This window comes from Numida meleagris, chromosome 2 (genome assembly GCF_002078875.1).
Source record: "Numida meleagris isolate 19003 breed g44 Domestic line chromosome 2, NumMel1.0, whole genome shotgun sequence".
NCBI classification, from domain to species: Eukaryota; Metazoa; Chordata; class Aves; order Galliformes; family Numididae; genus Numida; species Numida meleagris.
The window spans coordinates 21,293,451-21,319,068 of NC_034410.1; the positions used below are offsets into that span (position 1 = coordinate 21,293,451).

Consider the following 25,618-nt stretch of genomic DNA (forward strand, 5'->3'; position numbering starts at 1 on the left):
GCGGCCGGCTGCCCCCGCCGCTCCCCTCCTCGGAGGCTGCCGGGCGCTCCAGGACTAACCTGAGGCCGCCTTCCCCGACGCAGCCGCGCCGGCTCCCGCACGGTGGCCTCGCCCCGTCCTCGCGGAGCCGCGTTGGGGCTCGCCGGGTTCCCGTGCTACCGGGGGAAGCCCCGCGCCGCCGCCCCCCGCCGGGCCGAAGAGGCTGTGCCGCCGGCGGGCTGAGGTGGGTGCGCCCCGGGCGGCGGGAGGCGGCGGCGCTGGCCGAGCTGCGGGCGGGCGCGTGGCCGGGCTGCCGCCGGATTCCGGCGCGGGGCTCCGCCCGCCCGCTGCCACCGGGACGGGACGGCACCGGGCGGGTCCCGGCGGTGGGCCCGGAACAGCGGTGCGGGACGGCCGGCCCAGGCCCGAGGCCCGGAGCAGGGTTCCTCCGCCCCAGGCGTGCTCCGACGGAGGGGAGCGAGCTCCGAACCCGCCGTTTTTTGTGAGGCTTTCCGGAGAGCTCAGCGGGACTCCCGACGGGCTGCGTGAGCTGTGGGGCACGACAAGTTCTTGTTGTCCGCCGTGTGCTGCGCGGTACATCAGCCCCGCTGAAGGCAGGCGGCTGTCCCAGCGCTGTCACGTTGTCGTCTCCAGCGGTGCCGAGGGCGCAGTGGGGCGCTGTCCCTGTCCCGCGCTCTCCCATCCCCTCATCGTTGTTATCTCAGTCTGTTTATTTTGGCCATTTTTTCTTTTCTCACGGAGCCAGCACTGAAAACTCTTATTTAGGAAAACCTTTCATTGGCTTGGAAGGATGTTTTTGCAGTCAGGTCCGCCTGGTTTGGGTCCCTGCTAATTCAGCACTATCGTCAGCCTGCTTTCTCAGGGCTCACAACACCGGGAGCTCAGCCCTCCATCCTCGTTCCCAGCTGGTGGTACTACTGCCTTTGGGGTGTGGGGTGAGGGGTGTGCATGGAGGATGGACATTGCTACAGCTGTTTTCTTTTAGAGCAATTGTGACTGACACCCAGCTGTAATTGGTTTCTGTCTTCCACAGGACTTTCTTCACACATGTTCCAGACGGAGCCATGCTGTAGATGAGTTCTTTCTGACAATCCATAAGTCGCTGAATAATAGAACTGTAAGTGTTTGTATTTAAGGTTTCCTAAGGCTATTACTGTGCAGTGTTATTTAGTGTATAAAAAACAAGTCTGTGTTAACTCTGGTGTCAGAAGCCAAGCGCACCATAGTGGTTCAGTGGCTGTGCTTCCTTGAATGCAGTCGCATGGCTGTAACCCATATGTTTCCCTGCTAGAGCATATGCATTCACTCACACAAATCTATCTTCTTTTTCCATGTTTTTTTTTCCTGCCACATAAAGCATTAAGAGGGCATTTAAGATTCTATTAAAGATTGTTTCCCAAAAATCAACTTATTGGATCAGCAACTGACCAGCTCTTGATTTTTTTTTTCTCATCATGATATTATTTACTATATCAACACCAATACAGACCTTTAGCTAGAAGCTGTTTCTGGATTTGTAATTTCTAAATTAGGAGTGATAGCAGTGTGAGACTTAGGTAAGTTAAGGTCTCCCACACAAAGCTTCCTAATCAAAAATACACTTTTGGACCTCCTAGACAACATGGTAGCCAGAAGAGGACAGTTCCAAAGAGGCTAGGATCACTGTGTAAGCCCCTGTAGGCAGCTGATATTAACAGTTGAAAGCTCATCTGAGGCCAGTACAGAAAAAAAAAAAACAAAGCAGCAAAGATGTGAGTCATAAGCTGCTTTAACAGTTTTTAGAAGTCAGTCTCACTATGCAAGAAAGCAAAAAGTCAGTCTCAGTCTTGTTTACATCCTTTTTTTTTCCCCCCTCTACTTCATACTTTAAAAATCAGGGGGTACAGTGTGACTGCCTTTGGTATTCTTTGTTCCTTTAAAAACAGATCTGGAAACCACTTTGTTACCTGTTTAGTTTTTTTTCCAAGTAAGCAAGTTATATTGAAGTCTGTAAACTATTATTTGCCATTGTAACAACTAGAAATACAGTATATCAAAACAGGTAAAGGAATTTTCTAACTAATCGTGGGACTGGAAGAGCTGAGACTTGAAGATATCTGTGATAAAAATCACTGGATCTAGTTTTAGTAATAGGGGGAAAAAGTAGAAATGTGTCTGTAGCAGTATGTTTTCTTGTGTGCAGGATATACAAACTACCCATTAGCTAGGATAGGAAAGGGTTAATGGCTTGACCTTTGGAGAGAAGCTCTTGTTGACCCTACTCTGCAGCACTTGGCTGAAAGGTTGTGCCCAAAGGGAGAGCTTGTTAGCAGGAGGGAAAAATATCAGAAGATAAACTCTTAGGAAAAGAATACTTAGGCTTTGGAAGTCTTGTGGCCTAGTAGAAAGCAAGCCCTTGTACCAGATAGTAGAAGACTGTGGGACTCATCCACTGAAGGAACCATGCACAGACAATCCTGTTTCCTGACAATCTTGATGCCACAGGCTGACTGTTAGGTAGACCAAGCCTAAACATCTGAATCATAAAACCTAAAAAGTACTAGCAACCACAAATTGGCATGGGTTTCTTACATCAACAAGTTCTGTCTCTTATCAGGTTAGGCACTGTTTTGTTGAAGCTTTTCATAAACTTATCAAAAATCCATCTTTATAATATTTTACCCATTATTCCGCAAACAAAAGCTGTTTCAAACTTTATTGTTCTATTTTAAAAACCTTCACCCTAGATTAAATCTTTCATTCCACTAGCGATGCAGGCATTTAGCTTAAATATTACTTTTCTTCAGTTACTTTGTTCTGTTGATTCATATGTTCTCCACTTAGGAAAAAAAAAAAAAAAACAACTTCTCTGTCAAACAGATGGAGAAGGGGGAAGAAAACATTTTGTGGGCAAAGAGGTCTCAAAGTTCCAGCTGGGCATTTCAAAACCTGTTTTATATCCTGTGTTTGTTTTGCAGGGAGTTTCTGCAATGGAGAAGAGGGAAGGTGGTGGTCATACCATTGACCAGAATGCATTTCAGAACATCATGCCAAGAAGAAATCGAGAAAACCTTAGCGACTTGGTAATGTTTCTGTAATAGAGCAGTTCATATGCCACGCAGAAAATTGCAGTCTTTTGTTTGATTTTGTCCAAATGCACCGTGTTCCTATAACACTGGCATATCATCAATACTTGTAAAGTCTTCTCACAACACTGACATGAAGAGATTAAAAAGACAATGAGCAACTGATTCAATTAAATCACATTCCATACTTAAAAAATGCACAATCTTGGGCTAGTTAAAAGTGTCATTAATTGTTAGTTGCATTCTACTTGCTGAGCAAAGCTCCATAGAAATAATTTGTGATTTTTGAACAGGAATTTAAGATTTATCTTTGATGGAGTCTTTATAATTGCCACATTATAAGTTTTCCACACTACACAAAAAAAGGGAAAAAATCCACTCCAACTCTGCAACTGCTGATGGACAGTAGTTTATGCTACAAGTTGCTATTCTGATGTGAACTCACAGTCTGTGGAACACTGAATTTACAAACTATATCTTCAGGAAATTGGAATCTGTAGGTGAAACTGGGCCCAGAAGTGTATCTCAGTTTATATAATTTATACTAATATCACATTGTGTAATGCATGAACTGCACTCTTCTTCACTGACTACAGAATACAAGTTACTTAGGGTATACCTTCCCTGTTCATTATAAGGATACATTTTTATCAGTTGATAAGCATGAGTTAACTCTTCAACTGTAAAACCCTAATAAAGACTATGCCCTTTAATTTTACTGAGGCACTGTAAGCAAGTCAGTCAGACATGCAGGAACAAGCTACCTTGACTCCATTTAAGATTGTACAGCAAGATAGCAATGTACTCTTGTTATCTCTCTGTTAATAGAAGGCAAAACACCCCGTATCAGAGAAGATGAATGCAAGACTTGCATCCACTTACCTCTGCAATATTTACAATTAACAGCTTGTTTTAATTGACACCTTAATCAATTTCAATATATTTGATTCTTAAGAACAAAGACAGGTGATATTGCAGAAATAGGCAAATCTCCTGTATCCTAGCAGCAAGATTTGAAGTTGACGATCACAAAGGTCTTTTGCAACCTAAATGATTCTATGATTCTGTGAATGCCAGCTTACGTCTTTAAAACTACTAATAGCTGCCTTCCTTGGACCTGACATTGGCATATCATTTTCTGGAGATCAGGACACCTGCAACATTAGTTATTCTAAAGCTGAGCTATTGCCACATTGGTTCAGGTTCACTTTACATTTTACTGGAATATTAAAAGGAGTTGCGTGTTTATTAATGCTCTGAAGTCCCAGCCTCCCCTGTTGGACAGCTGTCTGCTGCATCAACTGCCATGTACTGCTGTTGGGGCATGCGTGTGCTTTTGTTTTGATCAAATACCTCTTCTCCGGACCATCGGTATTGGGTGATCTTTAAATACATTATCTCAGTGTAAAACAATCTATAACACACTAATATTTTGTCCCATCTTAGCTCCTTCTAAAGCCTGTGATAATTCTGCCAAGATCTTTGGTGAAATTAGAATCAAATAATGACAACTTGGCAGTAAAAGATTCAGCCTTTTGAACTGAAGTGACTCAGTTTCACAAGTTTTCATAAAAGCTAAGAGAACACTATTGTATTAAGGGAGGACAGAAAGAAAAGTCTGGGAATTGAACCTGGAGTTGAAAGGGGTACAGCTAATATGCTGTATCCCAAATATTTCTACTTACATCTTTATTCCCTAAATTAATTGCCATTAAAACAGCAGTGACTAAATGAAATATTGTATTGCCATGTCTCTGGATTCTGTTATTGCACATATTTATTTGAGTTACTTCAATAAATTTGTAGCTGAAATATGAAATCTTTGAAATCTCAAGCGCCTATCATACGAAGCTTTAGAGAAGCTTTGTATAACGTAATCTTCTCTTGTGGTGTAGTTAACTTCCTGGAAAATCTGTTTTGAAATCACCATGCATAAGGAATGAAGAATAGGAAATCAACACTAAATTGCTCAACTGCTGAGTGTACTGTTTGAAATGTAATATTTTCAAGCTACCTCGTCTCTAATAGTGTGCGTATTGGTTGTTTATGGTTTCAGTAATGCATAGTATAAAAGCTATGATAGCAAATACTGTGATTACAGTTTTAATCTTCTTTTGATCTCACTGGTATTTCCTTTCTGTCCGTTCCAGAACGTGGATATGCAAGTCACCAATCCACCGGAAGTAGCTGCACTTTTTAATTTACATCAAGCACACCATTTTAGTGAGTTTGAATACTCTTCAGAGCAACACTACAAGCAGGATTTGTTCCCCAGGTGGCACATGCCACTGAAGATAGCATCTGTGATCTCATTATTGACATTTATTTACACTTCTCTGAGAGATGTCATATATCCTTTTATAACAAGAAATGAAAGTGTTTTCTATAAAATTCCAATTCTTGTCATAAACAAAGTTTTACCAGTGGTTTCAATTACCCTTTTAGCACTGGTATATTTGCCAGGAATATTAGCTGCTGGTTTCCAGCTGTACTTTGGCACTAAGTACAGAAGGTTTCCCCTGTGGCTGGATAGATGGATGGTGTCAAGAAAGCAATTTGGACTTCTCAGTTTCTTTTTCGCTATGATGCACGCCTGCTATAGCCTATGCTATCCGATGAGAAGATCATACAGATACAAGCTGCTGAACTGGGCATTCCAGCAGGTATGATGAGTTCAGAAACTGCCTCTGGTTTTGAAGCAGCTACCCGCAAAGCACTGTTAAGGAATGGAGCAGGACCTACTAGTTGAAGCATGAAACAGGGAGTCAAGAGTCATCACAGCTGTGCCAATGTATATTCAAATTTTTGACTCTGTGTTTAATAATTATAAGTGCCTCACAGGTACACATAAGTCTTTGGCACAGTGTTAATTTAGTGTGGATTAATTTTCTCAGCACCAGTGGAATCTAACAAAAACTGCCGCACACGTTATTTTTAGACATCATCTTTGTCAAGTGAATTATCCAGCAACAAAGCTGAGCTAAATTATAATAATTTTTATTTGCCACAGGCTAAACTTGTGAACACTGATGACTCCACAGTTTGGCTGGTGCACACTAACTTGTTAAAACAATCCAATTAAAACAATTTCTATCATGCTTCCAAGTCATGGGTAATAAATGGCTTGCAAAGCTATCTAAGGTCCTCTATGACTAGAGAGTATCTACTAGATATATATCACTCTGAGTGCCATGAGTATTCCACTGTAAGGAGTATTCCAATATAAGGTGTAAACTGCAAAGGTAGTTTTAATATCCTCGAAGTCTAATATAATGTTTTAATAAAAGCAGAGTAGGATATTTTCTTCTTAAGAATTCTATCAAACAACTTGATGAAAACAGTGAAGATCAGCCTTACAAGTAATCTGGCTTGAATGGTTTACCAGGAATTTCTATGAGATTCCATTTCTTAAGTGCAGCTGAAGAAATGATCATATTTGGAGCATGTTATATGATGGTGATCTCTAATAGCATCAAAGAACTGTTACAAATAGGAGAAGCTTTGACATCCGCTTATTATTTTCATCCTTATCAACCATTGTATTCTGTGCAGCTAAATGCACCAAGTTGTTGTTGAATAAACAGGACTAAGTGGCTATTCTGGCACGATAATGTCGTTAAGAATGCCTGCTAAATTGGCACCATAAAACAGTGCTGTAAATATATTTCCTGTTGTTATAAGCTCCCAGGTATGGTATTTAGTTACAGATGGATTTTTTTTGTCAAAGAATAGGATTTTTCCTGCTGTGAAGACAGGCTAACGTGCCTCAGAACAAGTTTTTTCTGAGCCAAGATGCTGATGCAATCTGTACATTCTTTTCATTTAAAGCCTATTTTGCTCTGCAGATACCAGTGGGGACTTTTTCATTGCAGTTAAACAGCAGTTAGTTACTTTCAGAGACATTGAAACAAACAAAAATACTGTGTTTCACATCTTACTTCCTAATTACCATTGTGAAAACAACTGAATTTTATGAAAGTGGCTAAGTGCACCAGAAAGCCAATTGTATCCTGGGCTACATGAAAAGAAGCATGGCCAGCAGGACAAGGGTGAGATGATTCTTCCATTCTACTCCACTCTCTTGAGACCCCTCATGGAGTACTGCATCCAGTTCTGGAGTCTCCAGTGTAAGAAAGACATGAACATGTTAGAGCAGGTTAAGAGGAGAGCCAGGAAAATAACCAGAGGGCTGGAGCACCTCTGCTATAGAAAACAGCTGAGAGAGTTGAGGTTGTTCAGCCTGGAGACAAGAAGGCTCCAGGGAGACTTTATTGTGGCCTTTCGGTATATAAAGGGAGTTTACAAAGGAGACAGAATGACTTCTTTTACAAGGGCATGTAGTGACAGGACAAAGAGCAGCAGTTATAAACTGAAAACAGGTAGATTTAGATTGGATATAAGGAAGAATTTTTTTGTGGTTGAGGGTGGTGAGGCAATGGAACAGGTTGCCCAGAGAGGCTGTGGGTGCCTCATCAATGGAAGAGTTCAAAGTCAGATTGGATGGGGCTTTGTGAAAACTGATGTAGTGAAACGTCCCTGCCCATAGTGGGGGTTTGGACTACATGGCCTTTAAAGGTCTCTTCCAACTCAAACTATTCTGTGATTCTTTTTGCAGGTCAAACAAAAAAAAGAAAATGCCTGGATTGAACATGATGTTTGGAGAATGGAGATTTATGTGTCCCTAGGAATTCTGGGACTTGCTTTGTTGGCCTTATTGGCAATAGCATCAATCCCATCTGTCAGTCACTCTTTGACCTGGAGAGAGTTCCATTATATTCAGGTACACATAAATGTTAACATTTCATGTCATCACTCTTCAATTTTTGGACTGTATGTTTTCTGCTAACATCATCCATAGTTAAAAATATCGAATACAGAATACTTAAAGAAACCAGTGTAAAAGTTTATTCAGCATCCTTTTTAATTGCTTCACCAAAAAAAAAAAAAAAAAGAGAGAGAGAGAGAAAATGTTCATTTCATTTGTTATTTTAGCATGAGAAAAGACTGTCGTGTTCAGGGCATAAAGAAAGCTCCAAATCACGTCATCTTGAAGTCATCTTCTGGGCCTTTTATGTTTCAGGAAAGCCTTGTGTCCTGGTGAACTGGAAATAGATGGTACTGAACCAGTTCGCAGTGTTGCCATGCAGAATGGGATTACGCTGCACAAGAATGGCCTGTTGCTCACTTGGAGCCATTTTGGCTATTCTGTACTGCCTGAGCAGTACCTGGTGCCTAGAAAATCCAGAAGATGCTTACCTTCTGACATGGAAATGTTTTCCATCTGCATTGTCACTAGCCACACAACCCACTCCAAAAAGTATTCAGAGAATGAGGCATTCTGAGAAGGAACAGACATATAATCAAACCTGCCTAGTAAATAGTTTTGCTACAGATGTTTTGGGTTTTTTTCATTCACCTAAGTATCTGGTTCTCTCATAGTTCCCTGTATATAGCATAATAATAATACAAAATATAGTAAACAATATATTTTTAATAAAATAATAATAAAATACAATAATAATCAGGGGTGGTTCCACATCAATATGATCATACTGTGTTAAACAAGTGTTGAGTTAGGTCTCTGAACACCAAAATCTGAACATTTGAAGACCTGTTGAGCACCTGTTATTTAAAAACATGATAACAATTTGAAAAGTAGATATGAAATGTATACTTTCTGACAATTAGTGATTTGGGATTCTGTCCACTCTATTTAATGCACCAGTTGCAGGAAAAATTTGTCAGCTCCACAGAGACTTATATAGACTGGTCTAGGAGGGCATCTCCCAGCACATGATTACTTTTTAAATTATCATTGTGAAGAAATTCAGAAGAGTAATAGTAATATATTGGATTCGTTTCATAAACAAATAACTTGTATATTTGAAAATCATATCCTATTAATTTAGCAGCTGGAAAGGCAGTGTTTGACTTCATGCTGATGGCAATTCCATTTTTTGTAATAAAAACAAGGTTATTATGTGCACAGGAAACTCAAAATTGCTACTAACTCTAGCATAACTCTTCCTTTCCACTTGAAATTCAAATCCTAAGCCAAATTTATCATAGTACTATACTTAGTACAGTTGCTGATTTAAACTGACTTTAAAAATTCCCTTTGCAAATAATTGATTAAGCTGTTCATAAACCTGCTTTTGAATTCATAATAATTTATCACAAAAATATTAGGATACAGATGACATCTACAAATTGAGATACTGAGAACTGACCCATTTTTGGGAATCCTTTATTTCTTCTGTATATTATCGCAGTATCATAACAAGAGGAGAAAAATGGGCCCGCCCTTTTTTTTTTTTCAAGGTGGCATATGGGTACAATTGGATGCTTGAATTATAGGTTTAAAATTTTAATTCAAACTTAATGTTCTTTTTTCTATTACTTGGGTGTGTGGGTTGAGGACCTTTTTGATTTCCATATTTGCTTAACAGAGTAATCTTTTGCCAAGCTGGAAAAAATAACTAACTAACTATTATCTTTCTTTTTCCAGAGCAAGATAGGATATGTAGCTCTGCTGCTATGCACAGTTCATGCACTGGTGTTTGCTTGGAATAAGTGGGTTGATGTTAACCAATTTGTCTGGTACACACCACCTTCATTTATGGTAGCAGTTTTTCTTCCTATTGTGGTCCTGCTCTGTAAATGCATACTGTTCCTCCCGTGTTTCAGGAAGAGGATAAAAAAGATCAGACGTGGCTGGGAAGCTAATACACAGTCCAATCAAACCAACCTGACTTCCAGACTATAGGTCAAATATGGACATTTCCTATCTGATGTATGTAAATGTGCTCATGTCAACAAAATGTTCGCTTGCGATCTTTGTTTTCATCTATTTCTTAGATGTTTCTTGTTTACTTTTCATTTCAGCCGCAGGGGTATGGAATACCTGATGCAATTTGAGCTGTTGAGACAGGAATTGGAAACATTAATTTTACACTTTAATCTATTTGGTGTACTGGTATTTGATCATTTCTTTCTTCTGACTCACTGCTCTTAAAATGCCAGTGCTTCATTGCTTCAATTGTAATTCTTTCACTGGAAAATGCAATCATAAATCATTGCTCCAGATGACCACAGAGAGTAAATAAATCATTACGCCACAAAATCCAGGAATGCTTTCTGCATCCCACAGCCACGTTTGTTCCCTGGTTAAATCTCAGTATTAAAAAGGGACAACAACTTGAGTATTTATTGTCCTGTTCCCCCTTATCTCCTGCATCTTATGTTTAACTGCGGAAGGGATCCCTTAGCACTAGAGTCAAATGAAAATCTGCATTCCCACCATGTCTTGAATTTAAACAATCAAGTAAGCAGAAGTCTGGGGAACTTTGCAAAGGAAATCTCTCCTGAAGCTTAGGGACAGTCTAAAAAAAAGAGTTTTTAGATTCAGATCTACATCTTATACAGGACTAGGTGTGTCTGTTTATTTAGAACTATAAAGCGTTTTCTTTTTTTTCCATGAACATATTCTTTTGTTTCTGATGCTGGAAATTTTCCATGCTTTTGACCTAAGCCTGCAGTCTTTGACACGTGTTAATCCTTATTAACACAAATTATTCCAGTGGGGATAGCTCACACATTGAGTAAATATGTATTACTGTTTTACTATAGGGCCAGCACAATTGTGTGACTGGAAGAAAATCATTAAAAATAGATGTTTGAACTTTGACATTGATTTGGTGAGATTTTCATGTAAAACTGCTTCTGAATGCATTTGCTTTTACTTAAAATTTAGTATAAGTTGATGAAACTTCACTTTCTTTGTTTCACATAGATCTGTCTGAATGCTTTATCTGAATAATTCATTTGTTAACATCTATTTTAAATACCTTATGCAGTAGTTAATATTTTCATACAGCATCAGAAACTTTGTTGCCAGTTTCCCTGCATGAGCTGACTAGGACACAGATTGACGATGCCACCTATTGCTGGAATCATCCAAATGAGATTTGCAGTGGTTCTGGTATTAAACAAACAGGAAAACAACATCTATGTAAAATGATAGTGGTGCTAATGATTCTGTTTTACATTTGTGGACTTGGTATACTGGGCATAAATAACAAATTAAATAACTACTACTACATTTTGTATTTTCCTGATTTTAACTCCATTCAGTTATTGCAATTTAAAAGTTGTGCTTCTGTTTTGTACTTGATGTAGTATTGTGAAAATAATGGGGACATGGTGGCCTGTGTAATATAGACTGAAGAGACTTGAGTGGCATTGTCTATTGGTAATGGATGACAGAGGTGAGCACTAAAACACAGAAAGCCAGCCTGTGAACTTCAGAAATTTCTAAAAGTGTTGTTGTCAATACATTAGCATTTACATGTCTTTAAAGGAAATAAATAAAATTAATTAGAAGTCATGATAGAGAGAAAAAATATCAAAGGCTTACTTGGAATATTAATTGCACTTGTTGTCAGGAGTCATAAAAACCTTAATACATTTTTTTTTTTGTTGGAACAAGTTAAACCGGTGCAACGATAAAGTAATTAAACTGTCTTCTACTAGCTATTCTTCCTCTAGCTAATCAAAAGTTGTGCTCAAATTTACTAGTTAGGACTAAGCTGAGATTTTAAGTACTGCAAACAACCCCAGTCTTTAACAGATTGTTTGTTTTTATCAAAACGTGTTAAATTGCTCTCTCCAGAATCAGCTCTGCTGCTCCCCTCCTAAGAAAGTCTGGAGAATTTAATTCCGTGTCCAATTTCACTAAATTCTGGTCAAATAGTTGGATTAGTTGTTTATAGCTGGTCATAGAAGTCAACCCTTTGAAATGGGAATGAAAACTGAAGAGAGGTTAATGAAAACACTCCTTGAAGTGGCCATTCAAAGCTATTTGTATGGCATGTACAAAACAAAATCTCGAATAGGAGCCAGGTTTTCCGTGCAATAGATAGCCTTTTCTTTATAAAGTAGTGATGAATGCTTACAGCCAGAATTTGAGACCTTTTATCAAGTCTGTTTTCTGCTTTAGTCTTTAGTAAATGACTTCACCTGAAATGAGTGAAATGACTTCACTCATTTACCAATCTGTAATACTGGAATAGTATTGCTTCGCAGGACATTGCTGCAGTGTGTTCCAGCTTTTAAAGCATGTAGATACAACAGGAGTGGGAAGGGTCATGTAAGGAGGAAAAAGGGCTACAGAAGAAAATGCTATTGACAGTATTTTATGTCTCCCTTTGTAATAGATATAATTTAGTTCAACACTAATTAAAATAAATGTGTATGTGCCTTTTAATTTATGTAGGTGGTTCAAAATTCAGTGTATTATTATGCCTACATACTACTATAATATATAAAAATGATGTGTGTGCCAATTTGGGGCACTTACTTGTATACACTTATTTGTATAGTAATTGATTATTTTTATAAAATTATGAATCATTAAATGCTTCAATGTATATATTGTGTTTGCCATTGTGTAATTGTACAACCAGTCTTGCATAAGGGCAAAAAAGGCATGTTAAAAACTAGAAGAGCTGCTGACAGGAACAATAAAATGTCTTCAGTCAAGGGAGATCGTTCTCCCCATGATGACTTAAGAGTCTGGAGTTTCCAAAGGAGAGAAGACAAAGATATGAAAAACCTAGTGAACACTTTGATAAAGGGATGTAATGAAAATAAATTCTGACAGATCTTTTAACTGACAGTCCATGTATTCTAGCATTTATAGGAGAATTTATGAGAAGCAACAGAAAGCTGAGCTAGCTGTGAGTGCTTTGGAGGAAGACCTATAATCCCTGAAAACATTGATCAAAGACCAGGGAAGATCAAGAATGATGAAGACATTCAGGAGGAAAAAGTAATACAGATGTATTTGGTGAGAATCCATCACTCTAGTGTAAGTGGTTTTGCAGTGCCTCCACAAAAGCTGCAAAGTAATTCCCTAAGTTGTTACATATCACAAATATAATTAAATCAGACATACAGAATTGAAACTCACTGGAGAGAGAACTTTTAAATTGTTAAAGGGACTTGAGGAATTTTGTGCCAAGATTACCTGGAATAGCCAGATCCCATAATACTATTCTGAAAATGTGCCCAGGAAGCCAGAACAAGGGCTGTGCTGGCTCTGGTTTAATGTCAATTCCTGTTGACAGCAGTCTTTACTGTAACCTGCCCCTCCCTTTGGCCACTCTTCTCAGTTCTCTCAGTTCTGCTAACAGAAGTGTTTAAAGTCATGAAGTTAACCAGACCAGGGAGTTTGATCCTATTAAAAGTAATGCATGGAAAAGAATGATTCATCCAGATCTATGCACTAAGGTGTAATTAACTTGACAGCCATGCACATAGCCAGCATGAAGGACAGGAAGAGAAATTATAGAATCGTATAATATTGCTGGGTTGGAAGGGACCCACAAGGATCACTGAGTCCAGCTCCTGGCTCCACACAGCACCACCCCAAATCCGAACCCTGTGTCTGAGAGCACTGTCCAAACACTTCTTGAACTCTGGCACTTGGGGCCATGACCCCAGGCAGCCTATTCCATGCCCCAACTGCTCTCTGGCGCAGACCCTTTTCCCTAACCCCCACCTGCCCCTCCCCTGACACAGCTCCATGCCGTTCCCTCGGGCCCTGTCACTGTCCCCAGGGAGCAGAGCTCAGCGCTGCCCCTCCACTCCCTGTGAGGAGCTGCAGCTGCCATGAGGCCTCCTCTCAGCCCCTCTGCTCTGGGCTGAGCAAACCCAGGGACCTCAGCTGCTCCTCCTACGTCTTCCCCGCTAGAATCTTCACCATCTTCATAGCCCTCCCTTGGACATTCTCTAACAGCTTTATGTGTTGAGCAGTGGGACAACCCCTCCCCTCACCCACTGGCAGTGCTGGGCCTGCTGCACCCCGGGGTACAGCTGGCTCTTCTGGCTGCCAGGGCACACTGCTGCCTCACATTCTCAACCAGAACCCCCCCCTCAGGTCCCTTTCTGTGGGGCTGCTCTCCAGCTTCTCTTCCCCATCCTGTACATAAATCCAGAGTTGCCCCGTCCCAGGTGAAGAATCCAGCACTTGCTCTAGTTAAATGGTGTAAAGATAATTTTTAATTTAAAGCATTTTATACCTTTGCAAGTGCCCCTAAAACTGAAAGCTTAAATTATTTCATCCAATTCTGGTAGCAAGAATGTTCCACTGCTTCACTTATTTGTCAAGTTCTTAGTTTTCCATGAATCAGTGGGGAAAAATGTGTTCAAGAAGTTGTCAATAAAAAACAAAACTAACTGACCTCTACATGACTGTCAACTGTGTGGCTTTATTTGAGAAATGATGATCTCAATTCTTCCTTTCTTTTCTGCTACATCCACAATTTTTGCTTTTTTCCCTCAATAACAGGAAATGTGTTAATTTCTGAAATACAGACTAATTTCTTTTAAAATGATTTTCTTAAAATGACCTTATAAAAATAATTGTTTAAAGAACAAAAGAAAAAAATAAAGACAGATTTTTGAAAATATGCTGAATCCACCCTTGCAGAATGTAGTCTGCTGTAATCACTTCGTCTCTCAGTGGCTGATCATTGCCACTGTTTTTTTTCAGTATTGCCTGGATTTCTTGATCTTATCAGCATGTGGGTTGCTGATAGTAAAATAACTTATTTTGGTAAAACCTTGAACTCTTTAACAAAATCTCACTGAATTCAGTTAAGTCAAAGTTCAACTTTTGCATCATTGTTTGAATTTTTCCATAGATTTAATGTAACATTTGAGTAGGTGTGGTGGAGCTAATTTACTAAGTATGCTAAGAAATATTTTGTCCTTACATTTCATTTGTGGAACTCACTATTAAAAAAGAAGTGTGGCATGTGTGGGGTATTTTGAAAGGCCAGTCGATGTTGTAAGTTGTAGTCATGAAGCCTTGATATACAAGCTTACGTTGTTTTGTTGGATGTATTTTGCTGAAAGATATTCAATGTGAATGTCTCCATTACTTGAAAATCTGTGAAATATATTATTGCTGGACTTGAAAAATGACCACATAACACTTCTCTGATTTGTCCTCTGCCTTTTTGTTCAGTCCTGTGATTCATATACTGGACGGCATTTCCCTTATCTGTCCCCCAGTACTTGTGCACGTGTCAGGATAACTTTTGAACAGTGCATCTGATTCATTCAAAAATGTTCTATTTGGGGAAATCTATACAATCAGGGGAAAAAAATAAAAAAAAAAAGCAAATGAAACTTGAATGGAAAAAAAACGAGCCACTTACAGGGTACCTTGTGCATCTCTGCAGCAGTTTAGAAATCTAACAATTGTTTGATGGGATCCATTATAAAAGTAGGCTTTCTCTTGTACCTTCTAACTTTCAGTAGAGTTAGGACTTTCACAATATAAACATGCTACATTATTTATCCCCAAATAATTTGTTACAGAGAAGGGTATTCTGAGGCAGAGGAAGGCTGGGACTATGAAGCTATGCAAAGAGGTGTTAACATGGAATGGGAAGAAACAGGACAACTGGAGATTCCATTATGAAATGAAAGGGACGCAGAGGAAAGTAATTAAATGAATGCAATATCACCAACATAGGAGGGAACAGAAATCTTTAGTACAGGAGATGGGTAAAATGAAGGACGAGTCAATGACAGCGTGGAATCTGAAGAACCTGAAGTGAATCTTTGAAACAGAGGGGATGCGAGTTTTTTTCACATGGAGCTGGAGAGTGGAATGAACAAAAACAAAGAGCCCAAGTGTATGCAGAGCTTGGCCTGCAGAACCTATTAAGTTGCAACCATGTCTTTATCTGTGACATACCATTTGAGGTATTTCTGGGGAAATCTATTCACGTTCCACAGATATGTATGAACATCAGCAAGGTTATGAGTAATTTGGAGGAATTATGCTCTGGGATGTAGCCCTACAATTTTATTTTGGATGCAGAACATAACTGTTTCTGAAGCTGGAGGGACATGGGCTATGGCTATTGCTCCACTTTTCATAACAGTTTAAATATAAATTGTTTTATTTTCAAACAAATTGTGCTTTTATTGGAACAGACATTGCTACTTTGCTTCCTGGTAAACTGTACAGAGTGCTGTGTAAAATGAAGGAAAGCATTTATTTAAGACACAACCAAGCTAAACCACTCTGAAGTGTTGCCTATGCAAAATAAGGAACCAACTGAAACCAGGGAATTAGATGGTGCATTAGACTATATTTAGAGAAGTAATAGCTAATGACTTCAGGTTTTATCCTTGTTTTGATATCACTCTTCTACTGCACATATTTAATCCTCATCATTTATAGGCAAAATTTCCAGTGAATTCAATGGGATTTTTACTTAGCTATTCAGAGTCAGGTTTTTCCTCTGCAGATACACAAATATTTAGAGTCTGCCTTTCCCTTGACAAAATGAAAAAAAGTTGTTCACTTTCTCCAGTTTGGGATGGACTCTATTCTGCTGCGGGCCATTCAATAAAACAGCCTCTAAAAAATATCAAGACCATAATGTGTAGTATGTAGCATAACATTTGACAAGCTCGTTTAATGCACTTTTCCTCTATTCTGTTATTCTTGTTCCTCCTTGATCCACCTTGATCCTTCTTATACTGCCTCTTTTTTCCTTTTCTTAAATATCCAATTAAAATTATTTCACTTCTATTATGCTACATACTATACAGTGTGATCTTGATTGTTTTTAATTTCTCTACTGCTGTTACACAAAACCTGTGGTCTGCAGATTCATGAAGGAAATTTGACAGCAAGAGCTGAAGTCCTAAACTGTTAGTAATACAAACATGCTAGATTTATGTGCAAATGGTGGTCAAGACACAATGTAGCCTTTGCTTCAATCAGATGCTTTGGTATTCAAGCAAGTATTAAAGTCTTTTAAATGACTTTTGCATTATTTTTTGCAATATGAATGTTTCACTAAGAAGGGCAGACCTCTATTCTTAGTTATCAAGTCAGCTGACAGAAAGATTTACTCTGGATGTGATTGTATTCTAAAAACAATCTGTTTTTCCCCCAGCTTTGGGTCCAACAATTGTTGCAGGCACAAGATCACATTTTTAGGACCTGCTGTCCCACTTTGATGATGCCTTTTAAGACGAGCAGCCATGAACCAGGGAGAAGTGTGACCTTCTGTAACTTGCAACACAAAGCAAATGGTGTTTCAAAATTTATAGGGAAAAGTGGAAAGGTCTTGTGCTCTACCCAAGGCCAAAGAACAAAGATCCTGAAACTCCTTAGTCGTGCCTCAACAATGGTTATGGAAAACCACAGTCAGAGAAAGCTAGGAGAGGTTTCCTTCCTTCAGATTGTTTCTGGTATACAAAATCTATCTACCAGATCATAGAAGTAAAAACAATACTCACCATTATTTGTACTGCCTTAAAAATGAAATAATAATCCCAGATCTTTTCTGGTTTTTTGTTGGTTTGGGGTTGGTTTTTTTAATTGTTGTTTTTGGTTGTTTGTTTTTTTTTTTTCAGGGTTGGTAGGGTATCTGTCCCCTGTTTTGAATGAATCAGCCTTAATTTGTACGTCTGCTGGGAAGAAGGATACGCTCTGTCTTGTTTCACATGATCTGCTAAGTATTCTTACCTCTGCCTTACTAAATGCACTTTAGAAAGGATTTCTTCTTTCTATCTTTCTTTCCATTTTCTTTTTCTTTCTTTTTTTTTATTCCTATTCTCCTTCTCTCTCCTCTACCTCAAAAAATTATCTAAATGTCTTTATTTATTTATTTCAGTTTGTCTTTCTTTCCTTGCCTGTGGTAATTCAGAATCCATGTGGCCTGACAGGAGCGGTGATACCTGGAATTTTGGTGAACAGGGGACCTCACAAACTGATGAAATACAAAGAGCAAAGGGATGATATTTTAGTTGAGGCATTTACCATTATTTCTTATTCTTTGTTTAGCTAGTGTTTAGAACTTCTTAAAAAGAGTACATTTATAAAAAAACATCATCAAATTAATTTAAAAATTGGAATACAATAATATATGATGTCTCTACAAAAAAAGAGAAGAAGTCCGTTTTCTAAATTTCTCAGATTCACTTTGTCTTTTTAAAGAATGTTTAAGAGGTATAATTTTTATTTTGCAAGTGATTGTTGGCAGGCATAAGAAAAAAATTAGTTAGCCTGAATGTTCCCATCTGGAAAATCTGCATTTTTCTGCTAAGGTACAAAATTGGCTGTATTGAGGCTAGTATGCCAGAAATTATTGTATTTGGGTTTGTTGCCCTGATAGGAAGCAAATTTTTGTGTGTTTGTTTTCACTTGTTTTCCATGGGGAAAACCCTGGGGCTTTGTTTTCCCTTTGCCAAGAGGAAGAACCAGAATATCTGTCTCCATTTGCAAGCTGGAAACTCCTTTGTTATGTTCCATCCCTTAAGGGAAGAAAGAAATAATACTGCTTCCCTGGACTCTCCTAAAGAAAGCAAAACACCTGCTAAGAAAACATAATCTACTTTTTTTAATAGCTTAAAGACAGTCCTTTAAGAAGACATCTAAATATTATATTGTCTATAGATCTTTGTATATAATCCAAGAGAGCTATCTAATCTAATTTCATAATTTTACTGAATAGACGTGGTCCAATTTTGTAATGAGTTTAGCATATATGAAAGGTATATAAATACCTTTTCCTCAGGCAAAACTTGAGGCAAAATGGGGACCTCTTAATGCTTCTCCTGTTTGTATGGATCAGGAAGGGAGGCTGTAGCTGTTTTGGTTCCAGGTTTAAACATGAATACTCAAACTGTAAGACCTCAAAAACATGAAAGAAAATATAGGATCAAGTGAAGCTCTCCAAATTGTCATCATGCTTAAATGTACTACATATCAACTTAGTGGTATCTGTTTAATTAGGCTGGTAGATGACCACAACTCAAAAAGTTTTCTTGCTTGCCACTATGCGCAAAGGCTAAAGCCAGATAGATTTGCACACAGACAGCAAAAGGATCACATTAAAAACAAAACAAAAAAGAGAAAAGTACAATGGTCCAAGGACCAAGGACCATGGACCATTCTTGGTTTTCGTTTTCACAGAATCAAAGAATCTCCTGAGTTGGAAGGGACCCATGAGGATCATGCAGTCCAACTGCTGTCTCTTGAGACAGTGTAAGAGTTAAACCAAATACTGAAGATCACTGTCCACATATATTTAAGAGCATAGTCCAAATGCTTCTTGAACATGGACAGGCTTGGGTCCATGACTGCCTCTCTGGGAAGCCTTCTTCCAGTGTAGAACTTTTTCCTAATATCCAATCTGAACTTCCCCTGACACGGCATCAAGTCATTCCCTCACATCCTATACGATTCTGTAAAACATCAGAAAAAGAAAGTGGAGATGCCTATCAACATTAAGATGCAAAACATTGAAATAATGCAATTCACAGTTTTATGACTGATTTTGAATGTAATTCACTAACTCTAGCAACATATAGAAATAGCTACAGAAGAAATTAAATGCTGGTGAGAAATGACACTGAGTGACATTACTGAGAAGAGAAGTTAGACATGAAAGGTCAGAGTCTGAGTTGGCAGACAGCTGGTCAAGAGAATTTGTGATGCTTCCACATGGAAAATACAGCTAGTTAGCAATCACAAGCGCAATACCTACATACACACACAAAACAAAACAAAACAAAAACCCAAAACAACAACAATAACCAGGTAACAGAATTCAGGGACCATTTTCCATTCTGTCTGTGCAGGAAAAAAAAACACCTCCCTGATACAAAATTAACACAGATCTTATAATGGGTCAACTCCTAGAGGTGGGAGTGTACGTTCAAGACATTTTGCTGTAGTCATAAAAAACAAAACAAAACAAAAAAAAACAATCATGAACATTCAATATTACAGCCTTCTCACCAAGATTAAAATTCAAATAAATGAATGTTACAGGATTAGGACAATTTCATTAAATGTGATTCATCATTTTAAGGTGCATGTATTACTCTCATAACTGAATACGCCTATTTTAAGGTAAATACTTTGATGACTGCAAGCATCACATGAAGCAGCACATAAGGAGTAGCAGCCACAAGTACAGCAGAAAACAATATTCCTTTTTTTTCTTTTGATACATTTGTTGGTTGGAATAAAACTTTTAATCCCAGGCTCCTGAACTTGTTGGCTATGGAAAATCAAGCCCAGGATGACAGCTTCTGAATCAGTAACAAAGAAATAAGGAATATTAGCACACAAAAGGCTGAAAAGCCATTTCTTACCAGGGAAGGGTCCAGCTCATTTCTGAGATATCTGTCAGTGGACTTCACTTTTCCATTGATTTCTATGGAGCACAGAACCAGTCCTCAGTCTGGGAGCTGAAAACACTGTCTGGAAAACCAGGCAATAGATTTTCCATGCATGTTTTTACCAGATTAAGTAACACTTTAAAAATATACATTTTCAGTATCAGGAAAATATAAAATATATGCGGGAAAAAGTGGCTTCTGAAGTGCAACTAAAAGGTTCTTCTGCCCATTTCCAATTCATCAGCGTGGTTGTTGGTGATCATTTATTGAAATGAATGTTTGAATAATGTTTATACGTCTCATCATGACTCAATGGTCAGGTAGTGCCTACACACAGGACGGCAGAAGGGTTTTGACTCCATCTGTGCACGTGTCAGCCTTTGCTGAGACACAAACAACGTGCATCACCGTACGTGTTGGTTTTAAGTGTGTTAAAGGGTGAAGGGTTGCACGTTGTTTCACATCCAGCTGCGCTTAACAGGAGGCATAACTCGTGAGGCAAATCAGAAAATTAGCCACGCTTCTTCAGAATAAAGCTGCATTTGTCTTCAGCTGGAAATTTCCTCAGCCAACAAATCCAGGCCTTGCGGTTTGCAGAGCTGAACGTGTCCATCCCCACAACTTGCCGCTACGCCAACACATAGAACCGCCCGCACAGGGCACGGCGGGCTCATGGCGAGCACGGGGAGTGCATTCCCCTCACCTGACGGGACGGACATGGGCATCTCGAATCCCTTTGCCGTCCCCGCAGGCCGGGCCAATCCCCACGCACGAACCGCCACCGCTCGCTGCCCGCCCGGCCGTAGCGCGGAGGCAGCGGCCGCAGGGGGCGGGCTGCAGCGCGGGGAGGCACCGCCTTCCCGCCCGCCCGGCACTGCGGGGCTGGAGGCTTAGGAGCCGGAGCGGTGGCGCTGCTCCTCCGGCGGGCGGGAGGAGGTGAGCGGGGCCGAGGCGGGAGGGGAACGCGACCCCGCCGGACGCCTCCGCTGGCCGGCTGTTCCCACCGCCGTCCCGCCAGGGCTCCTCTCTGCTCCCACCTCTGAGCGGGCTCCTACGGGCCTGGCGGTGCCGGGCTCCCCGGAGCGGGGAGGCTAGGATAGACGCGGAGGGTCGGCCCAGGGGGTGGCGGTGGCGGCGGCGGCGGCGGCCCGCCGCGGCCGGGCCCCGTGATGCCCCGGTTTGGAGGCGGCCGGGGCGGAAATTTGGGAGCGAGGGGCTTCTGGGTCGCCACTCTCGTCACGGACAGCGCTGTCGTTACATCTGGCCGGGCCCCGCCGCGCGCCCCGCGCTGCGATGTGCTCACCTGAGGCAGACGGCCGCCCCGCAGCCGCCGCTCCGGGCCCGAGCCCCCACAGCGTCAGTGTCCGCCCGGCCGGCGCGGGCCGCTCACCGCAGCTGTCCCCGGGCTCCGCGTTACCCTGCTGTCCCGAGAGCGGCGCAGAACGCACTTAATCACATCAGCAACTCATTCAGGTTTTCCGTTTGTTCGGTTTTCTCCTTAAGGGATTACGCTTTCCACAGCGGTTCTTCGCAGCTGTGTCCCCTTCTGGCTGTCATAGCTCTGTCGTGTTTTCTTAGGCTTATCTAAGGACAAACGTCAAATTTGTATCACTCCTGCTGTTTCTTGTATACTCAAAGGCAGTCGTTCTGTAAGAGGTGGGTTTTCTTGCATTCCATTCCTAAACAACCCGGATTAGTTTACTTCTTATCAGCTTCCCATCTAGCTGTTTACAAGTTGATTGCTCAACAACTTGCTGTAAAATCTTTCCAGAGGCTGAAGTTAAGATGACTAGTTTTTGCTTCCCTCAGTCCTCCTTTCCTGTTTTAAGATATGTACTTGTCTGCCTCTCACGTCCCTTCTGCATTCTAAAGGCACTGCTTCTGTCAGCTCTTCAGGCATCAAGGGTGGATTTCACAAGTGTCTGCTGACTTGAAAATCTTTATCTTATCTTTGTCTTTTAAATTACCTTACCTTCTGCCTCCCTGCAGATTAATTTCGGTCTTATACACTCTCTTACCTCTGAATTGCTGTTGTGCGTTGAGTCTGGTGCCTTCCAGTGACTTCCAACTCTGGTTTCTTCCATCTCTTAGAGCCGAAGAGTCATGCCTGTCTGTTCCCTAAGGTTATTTCATAAAAATATAAATTCTGTTAGTTTATACCATTCCTCATATTCTTTTTTCCTTAGAACAGGTGATGAGAAACTGGACAGTATGCCAAATCCAGTTCAGCAGAGCAATTCATCATGTCCTAATTCTTGATATTCTTTGGACAAAAATTGGAAGTAGGCTGCAGTATGGCTGAATAGTACTTGTTGCCCATTTTCTCATGGCAGTTCCATTTCTGTTGTTATATTTCGCAGTACATATTCTGTAAGTTTTGTGTTACCTTCACATCATATGGCATGAACTGAAATGGACCTCTGTAATCATACGGTGAATGCATACATATTCTGTCATATCTAGTTGATATATATCTCTCAGCTGATCAGAGTACAGATCTTCTTGTTATTTTCCTGGATGTGTACCTACCAGGGCACATGAATTGCTGGTATTTTGGTCACGTGTTAGATACATTTCAGTTCATGTGGCAAGAAAAGAAGTCAATGGTTTTTCAGTGCATAAAAATCAATGTGCTCTACCAGAAAGTTTCATTGTTAGAATCTTTTTGTAGACTATGGATTTTGTGGTCACTTTAACATATTATTTTTCATCTTTAGAATCTCAGTACAATTTTGGTAAGTTTCTCCCTTCAGTCCATTCTTCTAACAGCTTCCTCTAAATCTGTGGAGTACAAAGATTCTCTTGGTTGTAGGGTGTGGTGTTCCTCGCCGATGGGTGGGTGAAGTCCCCCACTGGTTACTGGCATCTTGTATGGTTGCTCAGAAAGAGCTTCATTCTCATTTCTATGTGGTCTATTGTTGGTAGCTCCCAGGAAAAAAGCAACATGATGCTTTCCCTTAACTCCTTCTTAACTTTTCCTTTCATTAATTTTCAGAGCTTATTCCTATTCTAGAGTGTAGAAACCGCTTATGTCAGAACTGTGGTTTCATGTGAATGCTTCCTTCTGGAGAGTAGTTTCATGGTTTTCTTATGTCTTTTGTGTGTGTGTGTGTGTGCTTGTTACAGCTTTACTGTGCCTTTTGACCTCTTTTCTCCAAAATTATAGCAGTATTTCTTTTAATTTTTGGTGAGCCTTTGCCTCTGTTCCTCTGCAAAGCCTCTCTTACTGCAACGGTAAACTTAAGTCTTAAAACTTTCTAACCTTTTGTTATTGTGTGAAATATATTTATTTTTGCCATTAACTTCTCATAGAATACATCTCATTTGCTTTTCTTTGGGATTTATTTCTCTGCCCAGTCAGAAAATTCTGTTAGGCATGTTCATGACCCGTGTCCTTGAATCCCTTACCCTTGCACTGGTCGTGGTTAAACCATATACATGGCCAGATCTGGTAGCCTGACCTGACTGTGTCGTTAGTGATCTCATGAACAGGCCTTGGGAAATTTCTCTTCTTGTTCTTGCCACTGGATACTTCTGGGCAGCTTGTTCCCAGATTGGGGTGAGTAAGTCAAACAGATGTCCGTCTATGGCAGTTGTAACACTGTGCAGCTTTCAGAGTTTCGTGTTAATTCCTGGCTAGTATAGAATGCCACAATAAAAACAGCATAATTTTTTAATCAAATCCAGCTTTTGTGGACTCACTGTCCTTATGCCAGTCTCAGGCCAGCTATCTCCGCTTTCTAAAATTTTATATAGTTCTCCCATTTTCTTTATATGCTTATTCTCATTATTTCATTGACCATTCACTTCAGAAGCACAGGGTTGTTTTGTGTTATTTCAATATTTTGGGGCAGCTGAAGATGGAAAAATATCATTCAGAGCCATCAGTATCTATGTGTTCATAGATCCAGTTTCATTATTACATAAAGAAGTGGAAGAATGGGAAAGTAGTGACATCGTTACAAATGTTAGTTAGCAAGTCAGGGTGCTGTGCTTGATAGTACAAAAAAGTTTTTCTTGTCCCCATAAATGTAACTTTGATAAGTTCCTATAGCTGAGTAGGAATATACGCAACATGTATTATTCTTATGAGAAGGATGTACTTGTTTCCATAAGTCTGTAGCAACCAGGAAAAAAATGGCTTTGAAAGGTCCTTATATCTAATTAATATATTGAATGGGCAAAGGAGAAACAAGCTTTGTTTTTGAATAGGAGGGGAACTAAGGTTAAGGTATTTATTTTTGTTTTTTTCTTGTGGTCATGTAATGCTCAAAACTTAGGCTGTAATGTGACACAGAGCAGGCAGATTGTACGCTGAATGTTGTTGCAAAATAACTCGGAGATGTTTAGTATTGAATCCAGTAGTCAGCCTTGAAAAATGTTACTCTCCACTGTCTGAGAGTTCCATTTTTTTTCTTCCATCTGAAATTGAAGGTCATAGATGATGCAGTATTATGTCTGGACCTCACAACAGTAGTTATAGTTTGAAACATGTGCCATGTAAGGTCACTCCATCCTTAACCTGAAATGCACCCTGGATCAGAAGTGGATATGTAGATACTTCACTCTTCAACGGCTTTCAATTCAAGTAGTAAAACTGGCCTAAATTAAACTCTTGCTTTTAGATTAGTAAGTCTTAATTCCCTTTGTGAATTTAAACACGCTTTCATACAAAGATCTGTTCAAATATAAAGAGGAGTTTCTGTGTGCTGACAGAATTATTGATCTTTGTAGATGACACAGTTATTTCACCCACTTGTCTTTCACATAACCTTTATTGGGTTCCCCCCCAAAAAAAGTTGAGATACAGCTTTGAAAACTGTTGTGAAATTTATCATGACAAACTAAGAAACATTATCACAATAGTAGTATATGTTATATGCAGGATAGGTCAGGATAGATTTTTTTTATGTGTAGCTCTCATTGCAATCCTTTTTTAAAACTGTAAACAAACATCACTGCAGTACTTTTATCCCCTTTCAGAATAGAACTGCACTATAAGTAATTGACTTCTGTCAAAACTGATCATGTTTGCTGTAATGCAGATAAACCAGAATACGTAGCTCTCATCACAATCCCCTTTCAAAACTAAATGAACTATCATCTTAGTTTTATAGACAGCAGAACTGAGGTGCAGTATATCTAAGATCAGGATTCCCACACCAGAGTTCCTCTAAATCAGATTTTTATCTTTGGATGGAATGTGGTACATGTGTGTAATAAATGTGGGTTTTAGATTGGAAGTCAAGAATAATATGCTGTTCAACAGATCACACTCTATAATGAAGAAATCTAACTTGTTGCCCTCATTTTCATCTTTGTTCATTAAT

The 25,618-nt window shown here is 39.8% G+C and overlaps 2 protein-coding genes and 2 long non-coding RNA genes across 8 annotated transcripts in view; 2 read left to right on the top strand and 2 right to left on the bottom strand.

The window, feature by feature from the left end:
• Positions 1–145, bottom strand: part of LOC110394706 — a 17,246-nt gene extending 17,101 nt beyond the window's left edge. The window contains exon 1 of the long non-coding RNA XR_002435811.1: positions 60–145. This is a non-coding gene — a long non-coding RNA (uncharacterized LOC110394706). The remainder of the gene's footprint in view (positions 1–59) is intronic.
• On the top strand, positions 15–12,727 carry STEAP1 (STEAP family member 1). Its single transcript, XM_021388671.1, has 6 exons — positions 15–223; positions 1,034–1,117; positions 2,958–3,062; positions 5,216–5,728; positions 7,681–7,845; positions 9,574–12,727. The coding sequence occupies exons 3-6, from the start codon at positions 2,970–2,972 to the stop codon at positions 9,829–9,831; spliced, it is 1,029 nt and encodes a 342-aa protein (XP_021244346.1). The 5' UTR covers positions 15–223; positions 1,034–1,117; positions 2,958–2,969; the 3' UTR covers positions 9,832–12,727.
• Positions 17,720–25,612, bottom strand: LOC110394415. Its single transcript, XR_002435609.1, has 3 exons — positions 21,592–25,612; positions 20,262–20,370; positions 17,720–19,346 (listed from the first exon to the last, which is right to left on the bottom strand). It is a non-coding gene; the product is annotated as an uncharacterized LOC110394415 (long non-coding RNA).
• STEAP2 (STEAP2 metalloreductase) overlaps positions 20,387–25,618 on the top strand; it is a 24,371-nt gene continuing 19,139 nt past the window's right edge. For 3 of the 5 annotated variants that reach the window (XR_002435608.1, XM_021388259.1, XM_021388260.1), the window contains exon 1: positions 20,387–21,224. The gene's annotated coding sequence lies outside the window, so the exon portion shown is untranslated. The remainder of the gene's footprint in view (positions 21,225–25,618) is intronic. The other 2 variants (XM_021388261.1, XM_021388262.1) reach the window with 1 other exon arrangement.